The sequence below is a fragment of the Manacus vitellinus genome, unplaced genomic scaffold (genome assembly GCF_001715985.3).
Source record: "Manacus vitellinus isolate BGI_N305 unplaced genomic scaffold, ASM171598v3 scaffold_3_pilon, whole genome shotgun sequence".
Lineage (NCBI taxonomy): Eukaryota > Metazoa > Chordata > Aves > Passeriformes > Pipridae > Manacus > Manacus vitellinus.
The window spans coordinates 34,700,319-34,714,136 of NW_021940535.1; the positions used below are offsets into that span (position 1 = coordinate 34,700,319).

The 13,818-nt window shown below is 38.0% G+C and overlaps 1 protein-coding gene across 1 annotated transcript in view; it reads right to left on the reverse strand.

The window, feature by feature from the left end:
• Window positions 1–583: 583 nt before the first annotated feature.
• ITGA8 (integrin subunit alpha 8) overlaps window positions 584–13,818 on the reverse strand; it is a 108,406-nt gene continuing 95,171 nt past the window's right edge. Inside the window, exons 28-30 of the mRNA XM_018075165.3 lie at window positions 11,159–11,260; window positions 2,949–3,071; window positions 584–1,693 (exon numbers count right to left, since the gene is read on the reverse strand). Of these exons, the coding sequence (XP_017930654.3) occupies window positions 1,607–1,693; window positions 2,949–3,071; window positions 11,159–11,260 (312 nt within the window). The 3' untranslated portion in view covers window positions 584–1,606. The remainder of the gene's footprint in view (window positions 1,694–2,948; window positions 3,072–11,158; window positions 11,261–13,818) is intronic.

The following is a 13,818-nucleotide window of genomic DNA, read 5'->3' on the forward strand; positions in this document are numbered from 1 at the left end:
CCTCATGGCTACTCCTGTCCTGAAGTATTAGGAAGCAGAAGGGCAGTTTTCTAAAAGTGACAGAATGGATGAGGCCATTTGCCAATCAAGAAGCTGAGATGGAAAGGAAAGAAGAGGAGCTCAGGAGAAGGCAAGTGTGGTGTAGATTTCAGAAAATGAACAATTCCTCATGAAGTTTACACAATGTAGCTAATTTCACACTCACAGGTAGCACTGGAAGACTCAAGCTTTCAGGTACAAATTTGCACATATCAGAGCTTAAAGCCCCTATTGAGATACGGACCATTTGCCGATAGAACAGAAATAATGAAACATCTCTTCTTCAGAACCCTTAACCTGGAAAAAAATAATCAATTCTAAGTGTGTTTTTTTACTCTTTAACTCAAAATATTTTTCCTTTTTTATGTTCATGTTTGGTTGGCTGGCATCCTATTTTTCTGCATAAATACAAATTCTGCCCACCTTCGCTGCAAGATTTTGCTTAAGAAATAATTATATTCAGCCCTAAACTTTGCTGAAGTCAACACTTTAGAGTTGTCAGCTTGTAGACTGTAACATAAAAAAAGGCAAATATTTCAAGTTACAATTGTAAATAGCCATTTTGAGGCAATTTCAACAAAGTAACAGAGAAATGGAAAAGAAGATTTACCCCAACCCCAAACCCCCTAAGACTTCACAATATCACCAGTGTGGCTGTGATAAGTTAAAACAGTCTTTCAGAAATGACTGTATCCTGTGTCGGCTGTACAGCAAGAGAAGAACGGGGTACCTTATCCCCTGCTCTATGCTGTGCATGGATTTAGTTATCTGGTCGGGATACTGCCAGCTCTGGGCTGAAAGAGATACAACATGTACTTGTTTGTCATATGTCTCATCTTGTAAAGCGTTGCATAGATCTTCTGCTTTGCAAAACTCCTTGTAGCCAAGAAAGTTGTGTTCTGCGTGTACAATGGGTGTACTTTTCTATTTACATGTAAAGTAAGGACATGATTTCTATTTTTTTTTACTTTCTTCTCTCAAAATCTATGTTGATTATTATTACAGATACTTATTCCAAAAAGGTGGAAAAATAAATAATTGTGCCCCATCTATAAAGTTTTTTACAGACTACCTTTGTTTTTCAGAAGTACTGTCACAGTACTGATATTTTACTTGTCTCCCTGAGCAATAATTTCATAAAAGTTCTTATTCTTAGGGAGGTTTCAAAGGTATTCTGTATGATACAGTAGCATTCAGAAGGTTTGTCCTGGTCCATCTTCTAGACAAAACAGCAATGAAGGCATTCTCTCCTTGAGAGATCTGGGTTTGTTCTGGAACCATCTCAGTATACCACACGTTCACAGGCACCTGCTGAAACGTAGACTGACTGGAATTGGGATAAACATTCTGTTCAGCGGTGAATATCTTTGTAAGGCAGTGAAAAAGCTGCTTTCTTTGGCAGGGATGGCCGTCATGTGGCATGTTATCAGAACATTGCATAGATCAGATTAAGACACCATGTCAGTTGCAGGTACAAAGGAAGGCTGGTGGAAGGAATCCTTCATTTAATCCTCATTGTGTTTCTAGTCTCAGGTAGGATTCTGACTTTAACTGTCGCTCTCTTCCTTTATGCATCAGTAGTCTTGTTATTTGTCAGCTGTTGCCTGTCAGCCATGTCATCTTGAGGAGGTCTAGCTCTGTCAAAGAAGCCACACTGCAGAAAACAATCAACAGAAACAAAGGTGTCATGGTAAGACAACCACAGGAAGATTCAGCTGCAGTTTGATTCTTCACTCAGTCAACCTGAAAGGTCAGATACAACCTATGGCAGGCAGATAGACTGTGAAGATATTGCTTTTCTATTCAAATCATTCCCTATGAAAAATTAGTTCTATGTACAAGGCATTGACTTCCAAAATATAGCTTTAAAAATTCAAATCATATGAAAGATGTCTTTGCAGGAGATGTAAAGTTGGTCTGAATGCTGATACGGAGTGATGCTAATGAGAAAACTGCTAATTTCAGTTCAGCAAGATGCTCATTCAGAAAAGGTATTTAGATTGACAAGCAGTAACAATAACAGAGGTGGAATGTGTGTTGGGAAATGTGTACAGGACAGTGTTGTAAGCTAGACTAAAGATCACTAAAGATGAGATCCTCTCACCTAAAATTAAGTGCCAAAAAGTTACCCTTCCAGTCACGAGGTTGAATGTTCACATGAGGTGAAAGAAAGGTACCGCTAAAATTCCTCTCATCCTTGCATGTTTTACACATAGCTTTTTGCTGCTGTTACCTGACTAGATGAATTTGGGAAGTTAGCAGAGACTGCACACCTAACCATAACCTTTAGCCTGCTAAAGACAGATGAGCCATATTCTAAGTTAAGGAATTATTTTGAAGTTATTTTTAATTTGAAATGAGAGGATGGCCAAAAGCTACACTTGCTCCCTGTAATATAGCAGTTTCCAGTAACTTATCTTAAAACTTGTGAAGGGAGTGTAACAACTAACAGAGAAGTAGAAAACTTTAAAACCAGAAGATATGATATACTAACATAAAAGGAAATCTAAAAATTAATTCTCAGAGCTGGGAATGTTGTTCCATGCTGACAAAAACTGGAAATCCCTGAATTATTCAGAGAAAACAAAAGTTAGAGTAACTTCTTTTTGAACCTAAACATCCTGAGAAAGAGGATCATAGGTCTTGGGAAACAGAGCCAAACTCTGTATGCCCATTTATAACTAGACTTCAGTAATAAAGGAGGACTTTGAAAACAAGTTCCCTGCAAAAAGGTCAGTGACACTAGCATGTCAGAAATGCCAAAACAAAAAAAACACGTGTACTGTTGCTTTTGCTCCAAGCTGCTAAAGACCACAAAATTCCAGCCTTTCTTTATCTTCTCTTCTAGTATCTTTCAGTATCTTTCAGGTTTTTTTTTAGGCAACAGTAACAGTAATAATACAGCATACCTTCCATAGAGCTAGGGTCAGCAGAGCTAGTACTAGTAGTCCAAGAAGTATGGCTAGTATTATAACCCATAAAGGGATTTCAAAGGAGACATTTGGGGTGGACCAAATAACAGATGTTCTGATCTGAAATGAAAAGAATACATTAAATGAAAAAAAGTGAAGCAAGGAAAGCAAATCTGACAGTAGAATACAAAGGTTAGAAGCATTCACTTCAACAGCATTTTGCAGATTAGAAATGCACATTCCCCGAAATTCTCCCACGTTGGCTTCTTTTACTGTAAGTTCCTTTCCACTTGTTCATGGTAACTTTTAGAAATGGAATTCACACATACACCAAATTCATGTCAAATCAGACAAACAAACCATTTTCCCTTAATACAGCGTAGTAAAAAATACCCTTCTGAGTAGATGCTTCAAGAATATTCAAGGAGCAAAGTTCTGCTCACATCCATACTGACACAGCCTAGGCCAGTATAACTGAATTACACTGAACTGCTCTGAAACAATGGTTGACTTCAGCCCAAACTCTTAATTCAAACCACAGTAGATATGAGTTGCATTTTTTTATTTTAATTTCTGCTGATATATCAGTATACATTTTATCTGATGATTTGCATTTCAGCTAAGCAGTCCAAAAATGAAACTCAAGTAGCAGTTTATTGTCTTTGTGATAAAGCCTAATGCACAGTATGATATGATGTTCCTTAAAAGAAGTCAAGCATACAGACTATTACCTAAGTGGGAAATAAGCATGAAATGCACTCTTTCCTTGTAGGAGGCTCTAGAAAGCAGCAGGTGTTAACATGAGTTATCAAAGGTTTTAACTGACTTGGCAAAATTCTCTCTTTAGACCTTCATGTGGACAGAGTAATAATAATCCTCCTGTTTTGACCTTCTGGGACCATCCATGCTGTCCTCCTCACTCTCCCTTCCATATCTTTTAACAAATTTATTTTATGCTCTCAGACTCTGCTTGGAAGGTTCCTTGTCAACCTCACTGAATGTTTGCTCTGTCTCTTCTCCCAAGGGGGAAGGAATGAATTTGAGCTTTCCTTAGCTCTTTAGTCATGAATATGTCTCTTCAATGTCAGTTTATTTTCTCAAATTTTCCTCTTTGTTGTTAGCCTAGGAAGTTATTTCTCTCTCAGGTTTTCTGTTGGACTTCTCTCATCTACTCCTAGTCTCCCTTAAACAGAGTAAGTATGTGACAGATGGAAGTTATTTTCTTTATGACATGATGAAATTAGTTTGCAAAGCAACTGATTACACAAACTCTTAAATGGTCTTCCTCTTTAGTGCTCAAGGTACAGTTAGGAAATCTACTCTTAAATTTCTTGGCTATTGTCCAGTCCCCGAGCTGCACTCATCGCAAATTCTTTTCTAACCTTTTTTTTTCTATTGCTATTAACTTACCGCTTGATGCACCCAAAATTTAACACAACACTGTTTTCTAATTTGTTCATTCATGGAACAGCAGCTTAAGTTTGAAGACTGGACACAACTCTCTAATTTAGCTCAAAACTGATTTCATTCCCGTGCCTCTCACTCCTCTCCCTGTAGATGGCCAATTTCAGTTTTTCAGTGACATCCAGCCCTTTCCTCTCTCCCTCTTTCTTTTGCTAGACTTTTCGTTCTGCAAGCACCAGTGGATCCGTCTCCAAGCTACTGCCATGCTTAATTGGAAGACACTTTGGAATAGTCCTTTGCACTCTACAACCAACTGCTCCATCCTCTGACATGGTATTTGCAAAGATGGCAGTCTGGTGAGTGTTACTGATGTACATGTTTTTTTGTAGTATTCCTCATTGTTATGGGGAACAGAAATTGGTGACAACTTTATATGTAGTATACCACTTGCCTTCTACCACAGCTTACCCTGAGAGTTATGCAGAAAATTCCAGGACACTGCTGAGTCCTTCTGCTGTCAGCATTTTAACATTGACCTGTACCCTGAGGATGAAGTGCTTGCAGTGCTGGCCATACCACCATTGATGTAACAAACACATTCACCTAATATGCATCTCTGGACCAGCTGTAAATACTTATTAGTATAAAATGTTTCAAAAGAATAGCATATACAAAGAATAAATATGTTGGCTAATTAAACTAAGAAAAAAATATTTCAACACATGAAATCCCACCCCTGTGTCCCAACAGGTATTGTGCTGGTGTGATCAAGTGATCAACTATGCCACTGTAAGAATACAGTTCCCTTCCCCAGCCTGCTCTTTGGGTCACTTCTTAACCACTGCAGAATTTCATAGGCTCTCTGTATCATTAGATTCAGCAAGAGCAGTGCTCATTTAGTAAGGATAAAATGTTTTTGAATAGCTCTACTTGTGGTTCAGAGTGGCATTTAAACATAAGGGCAGAGAAAATGAGAAAAAGGTCATCTGAATTGTCTGCAGAGATTCCTCCCACAGAAAAGCCAGTTAAGGAAAAAGATGAATGCAAGTAAGAGGTTAACTGGCCAGGGAAAACAGAAGGGATGCAGTTATGATGGGATACATGAAGCCTATAGAAAGTAATGAGCTCAGCTGTACCAGGAAGAAAGCATCTCCCTTCTACTGCTTGAAAATCCTCATGAATGCTGTCCTGAAGCAAGCCTTGAAGATCTGATCACATACAGCACAAGAGCTGGGAACTGCTGATGAAAATTTATGGGCTCCAAGACAGCAAAACCAGATTGATTAAAAAACCCCAGCTCATCCATGCTGTGCACTTCCTCTGTTGGACAAACTCTGAGGTACCACATGGAGGAAGATACAAATTTTAATTATGGTTTGGAAGGAACCTGACACTGTCAACATACAGATTACATATATTAACGTTGTTGTGAAGCTGGAACAGTAAAGCAATAGACCAGTTACCAAAACCATCTTAACAAATATTTGTAAAACAACAGCAAAAAGCAAACCCCAGCAGTACTTTCTGTCCTCTCGAATTTGACAAAATGACTCAATTTTAAAGCAAGATCAAACCTGAGGGAAGATGTAAAGATTTTATTTCATCATTTCTGGTACTGATAGCTTCAGCCAAAGTCTTCTGAAATTGTTCATCCTGAATGTGGAAATTATCAGAATGGGCAACTACTTCGTGGAAGGGGTTTTCTTTTACATATTTCTTCAGATGGTATTTGACTGAGTCACTCCTGTCTCCTTGGGCTATTCTCATCCAGTTTGGGGAACTACTTCAGCTCCACAGGTGCTCTCAGACAGAAGTGAAGTGCTGCCTGGTGTTCGAATATTTCACACGACCACTTACTGGTAGCACAGCAACAAGACTCATGTGCACCAGTTCACTGTTCAAAATTTGGTACAGTCAATCCAGACTTCAAAGCCTTATTGAGATCCTGCTGAAATCAATGGAAACAGTCTATTTCATCAGGGTCAGTGGATTTCATCAGGTTTTGGACAAAGCTGATAGCTGTGTATGCAGCTACAAGTATCTCTGCTGCCATTCCATGTGTTCTTTTATGTGCCACATCCTAGAGGTTTGCTGTATTTGTGTGTTGTTTTCTTTCCTCAGGCTACGAAAACAATAAGGCAAGTTAGCTCTTATGATAGCTATAGAGCACCTATCAGCATGGATCCAGATAAGAACATGTGGATCTTCCTGAGGATCCTAATCAATTATGAGTGCTGCAGTAACACTCAGCCTTGCTTGTCCCGCCTGCGTTCTGAATTCTTTCTCCCTTCTCCCCTCTTCCTTCTATTGCTCTGCCTTTGCAGACAGTCGAGTGAAATTTGCAGTGTAATTTCAGTAGCTCAGCTGGAGCCTGACAAATGTTGAAACATAAACAAGAAACTGTAATCTTATAGAAGTGCAGAGCATCATGTTTATAATCCTTAGATTATCAGCAATGAGCCAAACAGACGGCAGAAATTAGGTCTGCCTTGTATGAGGTAGAATGCTGCTGCAAAGCTGCCACATCTCTCTCCTCTTTTAGCCTGAGTGGGGCCTATGCTAATGAAGTATTTGCCTGCTAAAATCTTGAAACCATCCTGTCACACCCATACCCTTTTTCATGAATCCTTCTTTGTCTTAGGTTTTGAAAGTAAGGAAGGGTTGTGCTAAGTGCTCGAGATTTATTTCCTGAGCAGTGGATTATTTGTAGACATCAGTCTCACTCCTGCCTATATACCAGTAGAATACGCAGCCCCTGGGCTGCCCCCTTTAAACTCTACACAAAGACTTGCAAGGCTACTAATGCAATTGCTGGTGAACAGTTTGACAGGACAAGTCCTGAACACCCACAGAGTTGAGGCAGAAGCTGGAGGGGAATTAAAAAACAAAGCATCCCTTCAGTTTTGCCTGCCGTGTTTCACTATTTCCACAGAAGACTGTCCCTCCTCCACCCCATACTGTCCACAACAGTATTACATATGATTTTGATTAAAGACAAGTCTGCATTATTCAGCCTGGATTTCTGAAGTTCTTCTCCATGTGGTAGGTTTAGTACTGCAGGATCAGAGCCAGAGAATTTTTTGGGGGAGATTTATCTGTTTTCATCTAAGGTGGCCAATGTGAAGAAGTGGAATTTTTACACAAGTGTTGCATATTGGTCGTACTTCAGATGCGTGTTGGCTTTCCTCTCTGTTCAGGACAAGATTTTCTTATGCTGAACACTGGAAACACTGTGCTTCTCTGTCAGGAGGATGAAAAGCACAGCTCACAGACTTCAGAGGAGCCATCTGACTTTTGGTCTTCCATACTGCTGAATGTCTCACACCTTTTTGTATGGAAAGGGTGCCAAAGAATGCCATCTGGCTCAGGCACTGAGATGAGGGTGAAGCCAACCCAAGAGTTATGGACAGAGCCTTTGTTTGCAACTGGAAATAAAATCCACACACAGATGCTCTCTGATAGTCTTAACTTCAGAATCCCTGTTGTGGTTCCATGAAAGTCACTTGTTAATCGTGAAAGTGTTTCTATAGGGGCTTTTATTTTCCTTTTTTTAAAATGTGACATGCTTAAGCACATTGTAAGTAGATAAAAGAGCTATTAATTTTTTTGCTGCTGGTTTTTGTACATTTTGAATTCTGCTCCTGATTTTGGTGCTACTCAGTGTGTCCTCAAAATTGTCTTTGATTCCTTTGGAAGGCAGTACAAGGCAGAGAAGAACATATATGGTAAGCTGCTGGTTTAATGGCAGTCCCTTGTGGAAAGATAGGAATTAGGTTTCACTGGTGCAAACATCCAGCATCTATAGTCAGAATTCAGCGCAAGCTAGTGGGATTGTCACAAAGCTATTTTTTTCTCTCTGGTCCTTTAAAAGACACACTTTAAAATATAAAAATAACTTCTCCGTAATTTATTCTGCTACTTCAAGAAACAGTAGCTAAATTGATTATTATTCTAATGCTACTACTTTTACTGCCTATGATGACCTTTCTCTAGTCTTCAGCAATTTTGGTTACAGAGGGTGAGAAACAGGAATTCCAGCCTTTGAAGCATGATGTTCTTATGTGCTCTGAAAAAATTATCAAAATAGAATGTAAAAGCTCCCTTGAGCTTGGAGTCATAATTAATATTGAAATTTATGCTTACACTTTACAAATGTTTATGCAAATATATGTCATAAGGAATATAAGCATGTCTAAAATGAAAGTACTATCACCATGTAATAGCTAAAAAAGGAGGTATAAGCCTTAGTCTGAAACAAGTTTTACTCACTGTAGGACACTGGTCAAACAGTTTACATTAAAGTATCCCCCCGAAGATCCTATCAAACATTTAAGAAAAGCAATTATAATTTATTAAACTCCCAAACTGGCTCAAGAATCATAAAATAAAATAGAACAAATTGCTGCTTATTGTAACTCTGTACTTTTTGTAATAAAAAGTAGTTTCAAGTTTCACATGGAATTCATCAAATAAGATAGTATCATTTACCATAATGATACTTCTAAGAAAAAATGACAAATTTCTCTTGAATGATAGAGCTGTTAGCAAGGAAATCCATTCAGTTGTATAATATATAGCTGCAATTCCCAGCATATGAAAATTAATAGAAATACTATTATTGATGTCAGTGGATTCTGGTTTAAGCTCCACTAAATTTCATGCTAATTTTCCATTTGATGCATTTTTACTCTAATGTTTTACTATAAAAGATTAAGATTTTCTTACATTTATATAACTTTTCACACACCTTTGTTATCATGGCCCTCTCTCTGTTCAAGATAAAGACCTACATTCCATGATGATGGAAATAAAGACTTCAGTGCTGCAAATATGACTGCATGACTGTTGATTACTGAGTATGGGATTATTCATGCCATTAAAACTAAACATAAATATCAACTTGCATAATTGGAACACAGCATTGTATGAGTTAAATGAAGGACATATGCTCTGTTCTTTTAACGATATTATCTTCTCTATATAAACTTTAAAGCGTTAGCTGATTATGAGATACATACTTTTGACAATTAATTTTAAAATATTAAAATCTTTATTCCTCTTCCATCCTTTCACTGTCTAAAAGAAAACCATAAACTTCCAAATAAATCTTTAGAAACTTTTAAAACACAACTAGTGATCTTTTTCAGAAGGAGCAAAAATATTAAGCTTTGCCCAACTTCAAGCAAATATTTCTTTTTGCAAGTGGAACATCAAAGAACTGGTGCATATAACACATCAAGCTGTAGAGCTGGCAAGTGTCCACTGCCATGTCCACATATGAAACGACATAAAAGCACTATCATTTTTCAACATTTTACAGTTGCCATTACTGGCATTTTGCTGTAAATCATCTGCAGCAAATAACAAGCATTATACTGGCTGGAATAAGAGAATAAAATGCTTATCTGATCATTTGGTAGATCATCTGACACTTGTTGAGAACAGCAGGCTATCACCTGGGATAAAGCACTTCAGTCCAGATGAAGGCACCACTACCAACAGAACTCTGCACAACATGCGTTTCTGGTATGGAACACATGCTGCAAGAAAATAAAAAGAGCCTGAGTATATCTGTCAGCTTGGAGCCTTTGAACCTTTCTGGATGAATACTGCATTAAGCACCAAATCTCTGTGGTGAAATCATGGTTCTCCTGATGATGGAGGTTGGAGTCACTGTGCATACAGGACCAAGATTTTACCTTGGGTCTCCCCCGAGCACGTATCAACCATGTAATCTGTGCATATTCAAAACACAACTTTATACCTTGTATCCTCTAAAATACACTCAAAGTAAGCCATAAAATGTTTTATCTGTTTTCCATATAAGAAAATATTTTGCCCCTACCACCGCATCTCAACAGACCAGTATGATGTATTTTCACCATGATTTAACTTGGAAAAGTTTGAAAAGAGCTTCAAAAAGAAGGACTGTAACTGATAAATCTTCAAAAAGATAAGAACAATAAGCCATAAAATTTCAGATTACTTATAATAGATCCAATTTTTGCACTCATATTTTACTTATTTCTACCAGTAATGACAAAATAGAGTGAATTTTAACCATGGTATTAGATATCATAAGGAGCAAATTCCTTTAAGGTTCTCCCAAAAGTCAATGCTTTGTCACAAGAAAACAAGTAAATCAAACTTATGCCTCCAAGGTTTATTTTTCATATAGTAATTGAGAGCCATACAAATCTCAGTCTGCAAATAAGGCAAGTACTTTAGCATCTATCTATCACATCAGTTGGTAAACTTATATCTTGCACTTGATGTGCTGTGAGGTTGAAAGCCTAGAGAGGTATGCAAACCTTTCTGAAAATCAGAGGGTATCAAAGAAGCTTAATACAGATAAGAGAGGAATTGCTTAGATAATCCATATGCTTGTGTGAGAAAACTGCTGGCTGGGAGAAGAGTGAGATCTCTAAACCTGACAGAAACATGATTTTGGATTTTGCACAAAAATTTCCTCCAGACTTATTTTTACCCCAAACAAAGTAACTAGACACTTGCTTTCACAGTTCTGTTGTTTTCTTCTGGGTGAAAAATCCATCCTGATTGCAATAAAGCAGTCTGCACATTAGTGCAGCAAGAAGTTATTTAAAAATGTAATCAGTATCATATATCACCACCTTCCACAGGAAGCAATAAAGGTATTTCCTTTAGGTATTATTTCAGGAATTTACACTAGAAACACAGGAAAGGCCAATCTCAATATTTTCATCTACAAAAACTTTCACAGCTGTGATCAGAATGACCAAATACATATACTTCACACAAAGATATAATTTTCAGTTACTTACTGCTATGCTTCCTGTGGGGAGCTTTGCTGGTTGCACCTTATATGGCATGCTCTTAACTTCGAAGGAAACATTGGAAGAAAGACTATAGAGATCATTCTTTCTCTGGAATTACAGAACAAAAGAAATTATTAAAAACCACGTTTATATTTAAAAGCATTATAAAAAATAAGCAGAGGAAAAATACAGTGCACTGATTTCCTAAGGCAAAGATGGTTTCTTTTGGTAAAGAATGTAGGAACACTGGGACCTGTACATGTCCATGGGATAAATACAGCATAAGGCTGCAATACAAAGGCCACATGTTCAAATGGGGAAGAAGGGTTAGATATGCAGAAAGACACATACAGTTGTTTCTCTTATTTCTCTCTGAAATAGGTGAGTTAGAAGCATGGGCCCAGTTGATGGGGTGTCCATGTTTTAAAACCTTGGCTCTGTTCACCAAGCCTGACAACCAACATGGGTATCTTGAGAAAATTTCCTGGTCTACGTTGAGACCAGGTTGGTAGAGTTTCCTGATAGCACCAAAGAAATGGCTGTGCCTTCCCATCAAAGAACAATAGGAACAAGCGTCTTTGCACCTCATTTACACAGGATCACAGAATCACAGAATAGTTTGGGTTGGAAGGGACCTCTGGAGATCATCTAGTCCAAATTCCCTGCCCACTCACCTTGCTTGTTTACTAAATTGTGCCACTGTGAGAGGAATGTATAGCAGCCATTGTTTAACTGGTTGCCTAATAAAATATTTATTAGCTGTCATTAAGCATTTCAACAAACCCAAAGATGCAAAGACAGAACAAAATGCATCTCTCTGTCAGTTCGCTGTGCTTCATTTATGATTGCTTATATTTATAAAACATTATTAGATTAGATTAGATTAGATTAGGCATTACTTTACCTAGTTTAGAATTACTAAAAACTGTTACATCACGTATCTCATGCAGTGACTTAATTAATGCTTTCATCTCATTTGGTGCCAGGTAGGCAGTGACACACTACACTTTACCAATTGTAAGTCTCATTGTGCTGTTCTGACCTTGAGAATAACCTCCCACTCTGTGAAAACCGCCTTAAATGATAGTTAAGTGCTGTTATGTCTGCTGGAAGAATACCTGCCGATATTTGTTAGGAACTGACTTAAGCTCTGATACGTGGAAAGTGCATATCCCTTAAAGGAATGGTTACAACATTTACTACAACGGATACAAATATTTTCCACACCCATATTTTGAATCCTGTTGAGCTCTTGGCATCATCAATATCTAACTGGAGCTAGTTTTGAAGGCTAAATCCATCAGGTATCAAGTAAATCTTTCAGAGAGAAGATCCTGAACTTAGAACATTCTCTTCTTCTTTGTTTTTATCCCAAGGAAGGATGGCTGAATAGTTAACCATTCTCTTCTGGTAGTCAACAAATCTAATTTCATCTCTGCAACTGATTTTTTGGGTGGCACTACTATCTTGTATATCCCTTCCCATGTAAAGTTGGGGTACTGATACGGTTCTCCTTTGAAAGTGCTTTGATATTCACTGAAAAGCATTAGACTGTTAAGTGCTAATATGGCCAATGGAATCCAGATGGTTAGGAATTATGGCTGTTAATATATCTCTTTTCTATCTCATTATTATTATTATTATTAAAATTATTATGTTCCATTTTTGCTACCTGTATCAATTCTTTCTTAAATACGATGACCAGATTTGAACAGGAAGACAGAGCCTTGTTAGTAAAGCAGTCTCTCATGTTGTCACCAGGTTCTTATCATATTTGGAACATTGCTGTCACTTCCTAAATGCCCTTCTGCGAAACTCTTTGTCCTTCCTTCTATTTCTCACACACTTAGGAGTTCTGCTTCATTGAGAAGATTTGGTTTCTATATGATTACTCAACATCTTTTCCTCCCTGGTGTTTTCTCTGGCATTCCTTCTTGCATCAAAGGCATAAACCCTCTCTAAGAATTGCTTTTCCCCTTTCAGCTGTCTTGCTGAAAAAAGACTGAGGTGAGAAGATCCCGTGATAATCTGGGCTACTATTCCTTTCCTTCACTGATGGAGGAAGGTTTGTTTGTGAAAATGACCTGAAAGAAGCATAATCTAAACCTGGGAGCCCACTTGGATGAAGTTGGATGACCATGGCCCAACTCAAAGTTTTCACAGAACTCCTGTAGTTTGAAAGAACATCTGGAGATTGTCTACTCCAAGTACAAGCTTAGAGCAGAGTCAACTAGAGCAATATACTCAGGACTACATCCAGTTGGGTTCTGAATATTTCCACAAATGGAGACTCCACAAACACAAGAAGTAACTTTTTCCAATGTTTGACTACCCTCGCAGTAAAAAGTGTTTTTTCTTATGTTTAAATGGAATTTCCTGTATTTCAGTTTGTGCTTCTTTCCTGTTACTGGATATCATTGGGAAGAGCCTGCTCTGCCTTCCTCACTCCTTCCTATCAGATGCTTATACACACTGATGAGATCCTACCTGAGCCTTCTTTTCTCCAGACTGAACACTCCCATCTCTCTCAGCCTTTCCTTATATATCAAAAGCTCGAAGCCCTTAACCATCTTTGTGGTCATTGGCTCCAGTATGCCCATGTTTCACTTGTCCCAGGGAGCCCAGGATGGGACTCCAGATGTGTCTCACCAGTGCTGAGAGAAAGA